At 29.4% G+C, this 15,277-nt stretch overlaps 2 protein-coding genes across 2 annotated transcripts; both read left to right on the top strand.

Annotated features, from left to right (window-relative positions):
- The first annotated feature begins 5,548 nt into the window (after nucleotides 1–5,548).
- LOC149882141 (NPC intracellular cholesterol transporter 2-like) lies at nucleotides 5,549–6,698 on the top strand. The gene is made up of 3 exons (XM_090066271.1): nucleotides 5,549–5,809; nucleotides 5,989–6,263; nucleotides 6,576–6,698. The coding sequence occupies exons 1-3, from the start codon at nucleotides 5,731–5,733 to the stop codon at nucleotides 6,657–6,659; spliced, it is 438 nt and encodes a 145-aa protein (XP_089922397.1). The 5' UTR covers nucleotides 5,549–5,730; the 3' UTR covers nucleotides 6,660–6,698.
- A 3,863-nt stretch (nucleotides 6,699–10,561) lies between these two features.
- LOC149882140 (uncharacterized) lies at nucleotides 10,562–10,948 on the top strand. Its single transcript, XM_090065896.1, has one exon. It carries the CDS (start codon nucleotides 10,562–10,564, stop codon nucleotides 10,946–10,948), a length of 387 nt encoding a protein of 128 aa, XP_089922022.1.
- Nucleotides 10,949–15,277: the final 4,329 nt, after the last annotated feature.

Here is a 15,277-nt window from a genome sequence, read left to right as displayed (position 1 = left end):
AAATATGGCCTCTACAGTGGACGTCCCAACAGGACAATGATCCCATACACACATCAAAACTCATCGAACCATGGTTTGATAAAAATAAAATCAGCATAATGAAACGGCCAGCGCAATCTCATACCCTAAATCATATTGATAGTTTATGGAAACAACTTGATGATAAAGTTTGCATGGCTCTGAAATGTTGCACGGCTCTGAAATGTTGCATGGCTCTGAAATGTTGCACGGCTCTGAAATGTTGCATGGCTCTGAAATGCTGAAGAGACGTATCAGGAATTTCTCTTTGCCTCATCACAAACAAAGCAAGTTCAAATTGACAAACTTATCAAGTATATGCCTCATAGATGTACTGAAGTTTTTACAAACAATAGATTTGCCATCAGTTAACTGATCTGCTTTTCATGATGTATTGTTGATGGTATACTTTTAAAAATTCTTTTTGTTTTGGAGTTAAAAATCGTTAAATATTTTTTCTTTCTGTATGTTGTACGCTACCGACTATTTTGATTTTAATACAAAAAAGTTATTGATTTAGTTAAAATACAACATAAGCATCTATTCTATACAAGATAGATAGTATATTGAAACAGCAATATATAAAAAAAAAAAAATTACAGAAAGAAAAAACATTTTCAACTCCAAGTTTATTATGTACCTACAAAATTTTCCATTTACCTTACTAGAAATCGCAAAAATTAATCCTCAGTTCAAAAAATGCCCGCAAGGATTCCCTAATTATTTCAAATATGTTGTAAACTCCATTCAATAACACGGACAAACAACAAAAAAAGATATATTAAAGCTTTATTACGACATTTTAGCAAAATATATGAATCACATTTGAAATAAAAGTGAGAAGGATTATTCAAATATTTTCTTCTATGTTCCAGTCATCATATCAACCATTGATGAATCTTACTTATCTGAAAGTACGAACAAAACTTGTGATGAGATTTGAATACTTACTGAAAAGGTTCCAATTAATGTTATATGAACTTTACAAAACATACCAGTAAGACTACCAAAATATATTTCGACGAAAATGAAATAGAATTGTTGGATTGGCCTTCTTAAAGCCTGGGTATCAATCCAATTCAAAACTTTTGGTATTATTTGGATAACAAAATTAATTGTAGAGGAGGGAAAATAAGAAAACTATAAACATTATCTTTAATTTTTTACCCGACACAAACAAATAACATTCGAACGAAGAAAAGGACGAGTCAACCAAAACACCAGGTGCACACACATGTTCAATGACATGAAAAATGAATAAGTCCACCATTAATGTTTAAAACTGTTTTCGCAAACACGACAAGAAATACAATGATATGAGTTTAATTAGCAAAGTTCTCGAAAGTTCTGTAGCCATTCTCAGACAAAGACTAACAAAAAGAAAACTAGTATTACCTGTTTTAAAGAATACCATGACTCAGAAGTTGAAACAAAAGTGATAAACGAACTTGAAGAAAAAGAAATCGATTGTCTGCTGGAGATTTCAAAAATAACAATGGAGAACAGATAGAAAAGTAACGGTTGAGAAAACCTTACGGAATTTTTTGAGAATGAGTTTTTTGAGGAAACTTTAATGAAGTATCTTAAAGAGAGTTTTAGAAGATGTATTAAGAAAGAATCTTAAGAGATTTTGAGTAATTCTCTTTATGAGAAAATTTTAAGAGAAAAGAATTTTAAGAGATTTTAAAAAGGATTTTATGAGAAAAGAGTTTTAAACGATTTAAAGAGAATTTTATGAGAAAAGAATTTTGAAGATTTAAAGAGAATTTCATGAGAAGATTTTATGGAAATTTTAAAGGAAATCTTATAAAAAGAGTTGGTAAGAAAAGATATTTGAATGACTTTGAATATGCGTTATTATTTGTATTAATGTATTGTTATTTGTATAAGTTAATATTAAGAGAATATATATTGATTGAGAAACAATTGAGAATATTTATTAAGAAAAATAAGTAAGAGAAAAAAAAACCAGTAGTAAGTGTTTTTAATTTTGTTTGCATTTTGATTAAGATAATATTATTATTCTTACTATATGTGTTGTTAATTGTATTGAAAGGTCTGATGCCTCCTACCGCGCACCTTACCATATCTTAGTCGTTCCACTTACATCACACATATATATCACCTAAGGAACAGAACATTAAAAACATTTATTTATTATAAAACCCCGCCTTCACAATAGGAACGAGCCCAATACCAACAAACAAATTTTTTTTTTTTAACTTTGGAGGCAGCTTGACGTAATATTCCTCAAAACAATCTACAAAACCTAAGTCGTAGTGTTCCTCGTTGGTTGCAAACAGTAATCGATGCCCAAGGACTTCATACTAAACATGAGTTAACCATAAAACAAAAAAACTCGGGTTTACTTAAAAATGTTTTGGAAGAAACGAAAACTTTTGACGCTTCTCGATTTTTAATAAGATTTCATTTTTTTTAGAAACAAGATTTAGTTTCGCAAATATTATAGTTTATATTATGAATAGTTGTTTTAGTAAATTTTTGTTTTAGTATCTGTTAAAATTATTTAAATCAATTTGGCTTTTGTTTTGTTACTACAACATATTCTAAAAAAGAGTATGAATGATTTTGTTGCATAATGTAGCAATTTAAGATGAAATTAGTTTAATGGTAATTTTCCTGATAATAAACCAGAGAAAAAAATTGAGAAGAATTTTTTACTTTTAACTCTTGATAGTTAATTAAAAAATAACCATTCAGCGGAAAACATTTTTGTTCGTTTGTTTTGAATGGTCTGCTAACAAACTTCACCAAAAGGAGGTTGAATGTGGCTTTGATCTCCTATCAATGAATCACTAGAGTAAGTTGTTTTTAATCTTGAAGGAGTTTTTTGTTCAGCTCTATACGTATGTCGTGTAGATCAAAGGTAGCTGATATCTTTTTCTTACTTCAAGTGAGTTGTACAAAATAAGTGTTCAAAAAAATGTTCCAAAAAAATAAATTTCTATAAAGTTATAAACGCATCATCATGAAATGACCTTAATTTCATTTTAAGCATTTTTTGATTTTTAAACCTTGAAAACACCTTTAAATTTAAATTCGTTGCGAAAACGAAAAAACGGTTTTGTTTCCATAACGAATTCAAAAAAAAAAAAAAAAAAGAAAAAAAAAAGCACAACGTGCGTCCACAGAATTTTAGTCTTGTCCCTTGTAGAAGACTATTTTTTTATTCTTTTGTAGGTATTCTTTCATTTTATTTTTTTGTAGGTATTCTTTCATTAGCATCATCCTGTAAAGTTATAACGCCTCTTATTGCTCATTGTTAAGACCGCATAGCAAAAAAGGCCTGGTACTTAAATAAATTCTTCTTTAAACACAACACTTGCAGAAAGGTTAAATAGTTTTTGAAATCAAAAAAATGATTGTAAAAAAATAACTTCATAGATTTCACTACATTCTCTCTACTTTATCAATAGAAAATTCATAAGCTGTGAAACGTGCATCACAGAAGGTTTTTTTTTTTAAAATACTTGCTTAATTTTTTGAATTCTCTTCCTTATCTAAGCTAAAAGTTAAAATATGCTTGTTTTTATTTAGTTTTAATGTTTTGAAAATTTACAGGTCTTTCTGAAGAGTTTCAGGTTTTTTAGCTCCGAAAACATGAAAAACATTTTTATTGGTTTATAGCAACTTGACTCATGAAAAATAAAGTTAAATACATTACATAACAATCAAAAGCCGAAAAATCCTTTAACAACAAATCAGAGAACTAGAGAGTAACAATGCTTATTGATGTCTTGAAGTTATTCAGATATCCTATAAAAAAATTAAAACTTCTAAGAAACCCACGATGGCAAAAAACTCGCTGTTAAAACCCCATTTTATGGTCCCTTGACCATAAAATGGAGTTTTAAGAGAAAATATCTTTTTTAATGAACATTTCCCCAAAGACAAGAAATCAAGAAAATCATTTTTTTAACAAAGAAGGTAATTTTTTCGAATTAGATTTCGAATTAGACAGATTTCGAATTTTTTTTCTTTTAAGTTTAATATAAAATTTTTTAATGTAGAGATATGTAATCAGCTTATCATTACATTTGACTTGATTAATTTTTTACATTTCACCAGGTTTTTTCTTAAAAGTCTCCGTTAACCTTACGAACTTTTTTACGAACTTTTTTTTTTTTTCTTTTTGTAAAGTTTTTTCTCAACTTGATGTTGATACAAAAAAAGTTATCTTTTGGTTTTAAACGTATTTGCGTTAAACCTTTTTCAACAGCAATTTTTTTAAACATTTTTCTTAAAGTGGAAAATATTTATTAAATATTATATTCTTTAATAATATTAATATTCTTTAGCTCAAAAGCAAGAAATAAGATATCAAAAAATAACAGAAAACAGAAAAATTATGTCTCATGAAAAAATAAAATAAGTCCTGTCATTTGGAAAAAGGGTATTGTAATAAAGATTGTCATGCCTTAAAATTATTCTCTGCTCAAAAGTGAAAATGCAATATTCGAAGCAGTTGATGCAGGGAATAATATTTTATGGTAAAACTCTCGCTTTATTAACTAAGAGCAGTGAAGTTGCCCCCCGGTGCAGTAGTTGGAGAAAAGCGTTGAGAAGCAATTTATGTGGAAATAGTTTTCAATTCTTCAATTTTTTTTTTCATAGCAAATTTTCCTGATTATTTCTTCAGTTTTTTCTTTTTATAAAAACAATTATCCCAAATAAAATTTTGGTATTTTGTTTTTGAAAAAAAAAAAAATTATCTTACCCTAAATCAAAGCTGTTTGTTTGCTGAACAAATTCTTTTAAAAATCTTTAAAAAAATATTATTCTCAAACTAATGTTATTGGTTCTAGTAAAAAAAAAAAAAAAAATGTTTGCGTATAAATTTGGCTATTAATACCCAAAAGTTTTATTTTTCGAGAAATTTTGATTTCTATCAAATGGCAAACTTTTTCTATATTAAACGAAAAATTCTTCGAAGCTATTAAATGCCAGTCTTTCATCAAAAATAAAAAAAAATTAAAATAAATTATAAAATTAACTCAATCAAAAAAGGCAGTGAAATTACTTAAATCGATTAACGCAGTAAAATTAATTACTAAGCTAGATCTTCGAGCGAAAATAAAATCTTGTATTTATAAAAAAAATAATGAAATTAATAATAATTATCTTTTATAATCAAACATCAAAACGGAAGTCGCTCCACCCTTTAAAATACAGCTTGCAATATTCAAATACTTGATTAAAAATTGGACGACATTCTAAAAATAGATCTAAAGCTAATCAAATAGTATATACCTCCGCTATCAAATAAATCACACACAGTTTGCTGTAAGACCATATAGGGTTGCTTCAAACGTAACTAAGCTCAGAGTACGTCATTACGTTGTATGACCTCATTTCGCCAGAAGGTGTTTTTTTAACATTGCGTTGTTTGACACAACATTGTGTAAACACACTTGAGCTTTGAAACATCAAAAATAATTCTGATTGGCTTTTTCAATAATAAAAGAAAAGTCACTGTTACTTATAAACTCATTAAGGGATTAATATTTCTACTTTAGTTGTGTTTGTAAATCAAGCCACATACATCAACTATCTTCTCCTAGGGTAGCGATCGACGAAATATACGTTGTGGTTATTACAAATATATTTACCTTCGCATTCATTAAGTTCTGAAAGATTTTATTAATTTCTTTTTTTTGAGTTTTAGAATCACAAAAAATTTTATCAACAAGGATGAAGACTCTGGTTGTGATGCTTAGTTTTATTGCGGTGTCTCATTGTATGATTATAAAGTACAAAGCATGTGAAATGAGTAAGCGGAAATTTGGCAATAAATATTTTATGATAAAGCATTTATATAGTAAACGGCAGGGTTAAGTAAATATTGAAAAATAGATATTTATACACGCATCACATGAAATGAAGTATACTTTTTCAAGTAATTTTTTAAAAAATTCGACTTTTTTTCAGTCTTTGCTTTTTTAAATTCAGGTGCAAGTGTTGGTGATGTCGCAATATCCCCTTGCGATCAACTCCCTTGTTCATTTGAACGAGGAAAAAGCGCTGGCATTGAGATTAAATTTAAAGCAGTCACAGATGCACAAACATTAACTTCCAAAGTTAAAGGAAAGATTGGTCCGCTTTGGATTCCATTTCCTTTAAGCAAACCAGATGGGTGCACGAGCGAAGGTCTATCATGTCCGATCAAAGCCGGTCAAGAATACGTTTTTAAATACGAATTGCCTATTTCATCGGCTTACCCAAAGGTAAACGCTTTTAAAATTTACCACGCAACCTTTCGTTGTTTTCATATCAAATTACTTCATCTCGTTAATTATTTTATCTTGACGTATCAGTTTTAATTCAACATAATTCTACAACGGTCTTTTTAACAGCGTTCGATGAAAACGCATTTACTGAATTTAACCTTTGCATATTTGCATATTGCAATGAAACTCGAAACAGGTGGTACCAAACTCTTGAAAAAAACAAACAAATGAATCCATAAATTGTTATTTCTGGTTTTATCTTTAATTTGATTATGATAAAAATAGTAATAATAACAATTATTAATTTAGATCTCTGTTCCTGTCAGTTGGGAGTTAGTAGACGAAAACGGAAAGGACGTTGTTTGCATAATATTCCCAGTGAAGCTCACATAATGTTGTAATAGCTGGATTAATTATAAAATACTTGCGTTATATCTTTTTGATCTTGAATTTACTAACAGTTCTAATACAAACAATGTTTCAGCAACGTCACGCTAATAATGAAGACTTATTACTTACTGGGATGATTTTCGTAGAAAATTATCTCTGTAAATAGCATTAAGGAAGTTGAGTTTCTTTGTTTTCTACTTTTCCTTTAAAAAGCAAGCATTTTAAGGAGCCTCTAAATCTTCAAAAAATATATAGGTTTTCACTTTTTTCATCTGTGCACAACTAAAAGCAATGACATAATGGGAGCTAGCACCTGAGATGGAGTGTTTGTAACAAAAATCTATGCCTGCTGTACACTTTTCACTAAATTCTTTTCAAATCAGTTATTGCAATAAACATTTGCTACTTCGGCTTTCTTATACGGTAAAGAAGTTAACATGATATTGCTAACAACTACTACCGTTGTTTACTGAAAAAGAAACCAAAAGTTTCGCCTGATCGGCAAACGAATAAAATAAAAAATCCTACAGCAGCCTTTTAAAGTAAATCGAGGTAAAATAGTTTACACTCATACATACAAGTTATAAAATTCAATTAAAAAATTTGCTGTAAAAAGTTGCATGCTTTCAATAGTATTGTTTTAACCTTTGAAGATATCGCGCAACTGTGTCATTCGATTAACTCCCTTTAACTCTTTGCAGCACATCGTTGCCATAATATGGCCATATTATGGCGATAAGTCATGCAAAGTATCTTAAATTTCGCACCTATGCAAGTTTCCCGCTTTAAACAAAAAATATAGTTTTACTAGTCTATCATAGATGGCTCTCTGCAAATTCGTTTAAAAATTTTTGAATTTCATTTGTTTTTAACTGAATATTTTGAAATTTCGTCAAAAATTTTTTCATCGAATATAAATAATTTGGGCTGGAAAGGGTTAAAATACTGTAGATTAGGGTGGTAACTTTTTGACTTTTTTTTTTCAGAAAATGTGACGGCCCACTCAGCACAAATATTGCTGCGCTGGCTGGCAATTATCGAGGGTTCTATACTCCACTGGGTATCAAAATACTTTTTAGCATTTACATAATTTTGAACATTTTCTGCTAACTTAGTATAGAAATTTTCTTGAAAATTAGGGGTGGGAGTCAAGGTTAGTTTTAGTCTAACTAAAATTAATCAACTAACTTTTTAATCTAACTATAATTAGTCGACTAACTTTTTAGTCTAACTAAAGTTAGTTGACTAAAACAAGATTTAATGCTAAAAAAAACTGAGTAACCTATACCATGAAATTATATGAACATAATATGAATTTTGACAAATAAATCAGTTTAAAGACATTCATCAAAATTTATTGTTTTGTACTTAATATAATTTGTGACAGTTAGGTAATAAAATTGTTTTGTTTGTACCTAGTATGGCTTGGATTTTATTTTATTGAATTAAATTAAAATTGGTTTATTAGCAGAACAACTCCGTCAAAAACAGCTAATATTTTATATCGAAAATATAATTAGTTATTAGCATTTTAATAATAATTTTTAAAAGAAAAACAAAATTAAGAGTTAAACAAGATATATATTCAATTACACAATATAGATATAATAAAAAACATTAATTGCCTAACTGTTTCAATCTTATTGTTGTGACTGTAAATTGATTTCACATGTTTTTTATAATTTATAATTCACTTTAATTAGAAATTGAAAAAATCCAGATCTGAACCGCTTTTCATTGAAATTTAAAATAAGTACTTAATAATAACGGGAGACTAATTAGATAAGCTTTATTGCAAAATTCCAAGTGTATATATCGCAAACCTTTCTCCAAAAACCTGACAAACTCTGAAAATCAAACCTTGAAACAGATGCCCTGCAGATGGAAATTGTAACTTACAGCAATTTGTAATTTTAAACATGGCGCTCAAACCACTTCACAACTAACGCATAACAAGATTTAAAAAAATATTTTTTGGGTAACATTAACAATACATTTTACGCAAATTAAAAATTTAGTCGACTAAATTTAGTTAAGCTAAAAAGTTAGTTGACTAAATTCAGTTAGAATACAAAGTCAGACTAATATTAGTTACGCTAAAATGTCAGTCGACTAACTTTAGTTATACTAAAAATGTAGTCGACTAATTTTAGTTAGACTAAAAAGTTAGTCTACTAAATTTAGTTACGGTTTTTTTTTGGTCACAAGACTATTGAGAATGGTGATCTGAAAACCAAATGTCCAGCCAAATTCCATTCATAAACAAACAAATCTGCTGCAACCGATATCTCGTTTGAAGCAATAAAACAAAGGCCAGGATAGCATAGATTCCACGTGAATTCCAGCGTACATTGCTCAAATTTGGCAGTTCACGAAATTTAATGCACGGGAATGCTCCATTGTTGAAGAAATAGCGAAAGGCATATCCCAGTTCCAAAAGAAACAACATGTCATCTCTCCATGTAATTGTAGGGAGATTCAATCTTGATCTCTGCACAAATTCTGTTTTTAGAGAATCATATTGCCTTACTATATTATCGACGAAATTGTACGTAATGTCTGGAGAACGAGTAGCACCTCTTAAGGTTTCATCCATGACATGTTTTAAAATGAGGTCCAAATAATGTTGGCAGCCAACATATTGTGCAAGAGGTAAGTTCAGCAATTTCTGCTGACGCTGTTGAATGACTACAACTCCATTTTTCCTCCCAGTATTCACAGCCGTTGTATCAGTGACAATCATTTTTGCCCACAATTCAAAATAATCCAGAAGATCTTTTATACCCAGGGCAGAAACCTTCCTGGTGCTAATGTTAACATTCCTGACTAAGTTAATTTCTACTGTTGTTGAACGATGCGGAAAGACAATTTTTTTTTTTCAGGAGGCTCGTAGGATTCGTCGTCGTTAGTGTCTGAGTTGTTTTCTGAGTTGCTAGACAATAGAGATTTTGCCGAGGAATCAGAGAATGACATAGTGGACTGACTGGACTCCTTTATTGTTTTACAAGGATGTACTGGTACGCTCTTCGACGTGGTTTACCCCACCTTTCCACTACTTCAGACTTGCTTTTCATACAGCTGCTTATCTTCCCTGCTAAGCCACTCTCCATTTGTACAGGTGATGTCAAATATACCAGAAAAAGTTACTTTTTCATCTTTCTGACGAGGGCGCTTTGTAAAGGTGTCAATGTTCAGATATTAAATTTTCCACTCTTCTTACCAGATACTTCAATTTTATGACAGGGAAATTTAATTTTCTGATCCACAAAGACTCTAATTCTTCCGAGATCGTTTTAAATCTGCTTTTGCGACACTTAACGGTATCTGCTAATGATAGCACTTTTCAACTCGACTAAACATGCAATCATATTTTACCTTTACTAAAATATGACATACCACAATGAATCACGCGTTCTCAGCCCCAAGAGAATTGCGCATGTGAAATTATATATACATACACACATATATATATACAATACTGCTCAAAAATTTAGCACACGTTAGACTTAAGTTTCAGTTTTCTTCTTTTAATTGAATTTTAAACGGTAAACTTCTTATGCCTTTTCTATTTTTTTTATTTACAGTTAATTAAAACAAACCTTATATAGAAAAAAAAAAAAAAAAATTACGTTATTTTAACCATCTACTTTTAACTTAAACAGAGACCACTAATTAAAGCGGTGTAAAAAAGCCGCTCATAAGTTTAGCACACTTGCACTTCTATTGTCTTTTAACTGCTGCTCTTTACTTTTTGACGTCAAATTTTTAATAATAAGTAAATTTTACTATCCATTTTTACATAATAACTGAACAAAAGTTTCTAAGATATAGATAGTATGTATTACCTTAATTGAAATAAACTTGGTATTTTTCGCTTAAATTTTGTCCATAAATTGACCAATAAGATGGGAACAAAATCAATTAGCTCTGAAATAAAACAGCATATTGTAGGACTACATCTTGGTGGTTTCAACAGTTCTAAAATAGCTCGAACTCTTAAGTCTATATCTCGTTCATGTGTACTCAGAACAATTCAGAAATTTGAAAAAACTGGTACAACTGCACACAAAAACCGATCTGGACGTACAAGAATAACAAGTATCACCGATAATAATAGTATCTATAGAATTGCAAGAAAAAACCCTAAATACTCAGCCAAACAGATTGCACAAGAAGTGAACTTGGCTCTAAAAAAACATATCTCAAGACAAACTGTAAATAGAAGATTGATAGAAAACTTTGTTGCTACGTTGCTGCCAGAAAACCACTGCTTAAACCAACTGATCTGTTAAAACGTATCAAATTTTGTAGAGCTATTTTGAAAATGACTGATTATGAACTAAGGAGAATAATATTTAGTGACGAATCCAACTTTACAGTTATTGACCGAAAGAACAGAGTGATTATCCGAAGACACTATAATGAGATGTTTCGTAGTCGCTTCTTTGTGCCGCAATTACAAGGTGGTGGAGGTTCGGTTGGCATATGGGATTGCATCACTTATGACGGCCCAGGTCTCTGCTACTTATACGATGGTCGTATGGATCAACATAAATATATCGAAACGCTTGAAAATTATTTAATCCCGACTAGAGACATCATTTTTAGCAATGAGTCGGGGTGACAGTTTCAACAAGACAACGCTCCTTGTCACAAGACAAAAACGGTGACTATTTAGTTTCAAGAAAACAACATTAAGGTATTTCAGTGGCCAGCTAGATCACCTGACCTTAATCCAATCGAAAATGTATGGACTGTACTGGACCGCAAATTCACTAAAACTCCCGTAACATCAGCTGAACATCTTAGGGAAAGTTTCAAAGAGTCGTTTGACAGTCTATCAACTGATTATTGCCGAAAACTTTTTGATTCGATTAAAGAAGATGTGAACTATGCATAAAGAACAAAGGTGGACATATCCCTTATTGATCTTGCTATTAAAGCAAACTTAAATCCAAGTGTGCTAAACTTATGAGCAGCTTTTTTTTAACTTTTTTTTTATATACTAACTTTGATTAAAGATATTTAGTGAAAGACACTTGTTTTTTTTAGTTTTTTTTCTCTTAATGTAATTAAAAAAGTCAAATAAATATGTTTCGTTTTTTAAAAAACCTTAAATTTCTCTTCTTTTACTTTTATTTTATTTTTAAAGAAAAAACGCAACTTAAATCTAATGTGTGCTAAATTTTTGAGCAGTATTGTATATATATATATATATATATATATATATATATATATATATATATATATATATATATATATATATATAATATTTTAATTAGTTTTAGATTCGCTGTCAGTTGGTAAGAAATATAATAGCTTAACTGTAAGTGATTTCTAAATATGAAATATCCATCAACAAACGTTCATTCTAGAATATTACTGTTGAATAATACTGTTGTTATCAATAGTAAACAATTGGTATAGTATTAAAAGTAGGTTTTATTTGGTGGGTGAGGTTTTCAATCAAATAGTAAGTAAAAACAATGTAAATAATGTTTTTAGACCATTCCTCATGCTGTAGTACCATGGGCATATAAATTAAAAAAAAATTACCACCCTACTGTTGATATTTGTTAATTTTTACCATTGACAAAAAAAAAAAAACAATTATAGTTTCAACATGCTGTTACAGTTGTAACATACAGTTACACCTTTAAATTCTATCCATAACAGCCAGTTTAAGTAGTTCAATAAAAGTGTTTGATAAAAGTGTTAAATTAAGTGTTGAACAACTTGAAGTTCAGCTCCTTAAGCTGACAACACATTAATGTGTGGCCTCACACTCTGAGAACTTTAACAATGTGTGATTAAGGGAAGAATGTATAGGAAAGATTGCAGAGGTCTTAAAAGCAAACATACCCCTTAGGACTGCATTTCTTTATTCTTTGAGTATTTTATAAAGAAAAGTATAGTTATTTTTTATATTCTTTAGCAACAAAACACTACGTCTGATTATTTAATGCTGATCATTTTAAAAATTATACTGACTCTTTAAGCTCAGTACATCTTTTTATTTTAACTAATATATTATCAATTTTTTAAGAAAACGAGATTTTTACACATTCCTTATGCGGTATACATATATATATATATATATATATATATATATATATATATATATATATATATATATATATATATATATATATATATATATATATATACACCTAAGAGTACTTAAAAATACACAAAACAGTTATTAAACCATGAAATATGTGACACTATGAAAAAATTTCAAACTTTAAAAGTATTTTTAAATTAAGGTGAAAACTTCTTTTACTCTAAACTTTAAACTTTACTTTTAAATTTTTTTTTTTCCAATCTACTAAAGAATGAAATATGATCTTTTTTGGAAAAAACATTTTTACTTGCACTTTTAAGCCTCTGCTTGTTTTTAAAAAATAGTTTTAGAAAGTAGTTCTTCGTTAAAATTATATTAAGAAAATAGTCATTTGCACTCAAATTTCCGATTACTATTTCAAAGTGCAACCTAAATATTTTTCAAATCATAATCTCTGCGAGTCTTTTCCACATTTAAAATTTTGTTGTGTAAAAAAAAAAAAAATTTTTTTTTTTTACATTTTTTACGAATTTGTATCAAGAGATACGATAATCATTTTTACGGGATCGAAATAAACTCTTCTCTTTTTTTAAGTTTTTTTTTTGTAATAACCTTTTCCTCTTTTTCCAATTCGACTAAAAATTTAACAATAATAAACCTGATAAAATTTTGCCAACAACTTGTAAAATAATTGAAGGATCCAGGGGAAAACCTGATAAAATTTTGTCAACAACTTGTAAAATAATTGAAGGGTCCAGGGGAAAAACGATGAGATAACCAAAAATCTCATTTTGAGATATGAGCAAAAAGAAACTTTCACAACTGATAAAAACGTGGGTGTATATGAAGTGCGTATAAAATAACTATTCCGAGATATACAGTATGCGAAAAAAATAATCGTACATTTGAAAAAAAAAATCATAATTTTAAAGATTGCATCAAAAAAATGAGTTTTCCATTAAAATACCTGAAACTTTTTTTTAGATATCTTATCAAGTATTGTTTAAAGAATTTGTTTGTGTATTGGTGAATTAATTGCTTTTCATACCTGTTGAATTTTACGCAGTTGATCTAATAATGCATAAAATTGACTGCAAAAAAAATAATCGTACGCTGTCAAAATAGGTCGTTATTTTAGCATAAATCGAGCAAATTGAACGATCAAACTGAAGTTTGTAAAATTGAAAATAGTAATTTTTTAAATACACTTTCGTTCTAGAAGTAAAATATAGCGTTTCAGCAAAATGGTGTCAAGAAAACAACGTTTGTCTTTCCATCAACGAAGCCTTGTAGTTGAGTTGAAAAATCAAGGAAAATCCTTCCGTTAGATCCAAAAGAAACAGGAATTCCTTTTACGACAGTGTCCTCAATTGTTAAGAAGCATAATCTGATTGGAACCGTTGCTAGTGTGGCTGGGAGAGGACAAAAACGCAAGACCACCAGTGCAATTGATTGCAATATCATCATTAATGTGACAAAAAATAGATTTGTTTCGGCAGTTAGATTAGCTTTAAAAGTTCAAGAAGATCACTATACCACAGTAACCCCTCGAACAATTAGAAATCGTATTAGAGAACAAGGATATGGAGGTAGAGTTGTTCGAAAAAAACCTTTTTTAACTGCAAAACAAATGAAACGTCGATTAGAATTTGCAAAGAAGTACGAAAAAATACCGATATCATATTGGAAAAAAATTTTGTGGTCAGATAAGTCAAAATACAACCTCGTCTCATTGGATAGAGTTCAGAAAGTGTGGCGAAAAAAAGAAGAAGCTTGTAAATTAAGTTGTTTGCGAGGTAGTGTAAAGCATGGAAGAGGAAATGTGATGGTTTGGGGTAGTATGAGTTGGAAAGGAGTGGGGATATTGACATTTATTGATGAAAAAATGGATGCTTCAATGTATTGTGAAATTCTCAAACCCAACTTGCGACCATCTACTAAAAAATTGAGAATGGGAAACGATTTTATATTACAGCAGGATAACGATCCAAAACATACCGCTAAGAAAACGAAGGTATACTTTGAAACAAACAACATTAATGTTTTGGAATGGCCATCTAAAAGTCCAGACTTGAATCCTGTAGAAAATTTGTGGTATATTTTGGACAGAAAAATTGGTGGCTGAGCATTTAAACGCAAAGACGACTTGAAAGAAGCTATAATGAGCGCATGGGATAATATAACAACAATAGAGACTCAAAGTTTGGTCAACTCAATGCCAAATAGTCTAGCTGAGATCATCAAGGCCAAAGGAGGCCCCACTCGATACTAATTTTCATGAAATTTGATTAGTATGACATCATTTTTTAACTGTACGATTATTTTTTTTGCAGTCAATTTTATGCATTATTAGATCAATTGCGTAAAATTCAATAGGTATGAAAAGCAATTAATTCACCAATACAAAAATAAATTCTTTAAACAATACTTGATAAGATATCTAAAAAAAAGTTTCAGGTATTTTAACAGAAAGCTCATTTTTTTGATGCAATCTTTAAAATTATGATTTTTTTTCAAGTGTACGATTATTTTTTTTGCATACTGTAGACTTTGCAGA

Source organism: Hydra viridissima, unplaced genomic scaffold (assembly GCF_058129835.1).
Source record: "Hydra viridissima isolate aposymbiotic clone 2 unplaced genomic scaffold, HvirCarnegie_v1 scaffold_11, whole genome shotgun sequence".
In the NCBI taxonomy this organism is placed as follows: Eukaryota; Metazoa; Cnidaria; class Hydrozoa; order Anthoathecata; family Hydridae; genus Hydra; species Hydra viridissima.
The sequence above is the reverse complement of the archived record's forward strand: the minus strand, read 5'-3'. Positions and strand labels throughout refer to the sequence as shown.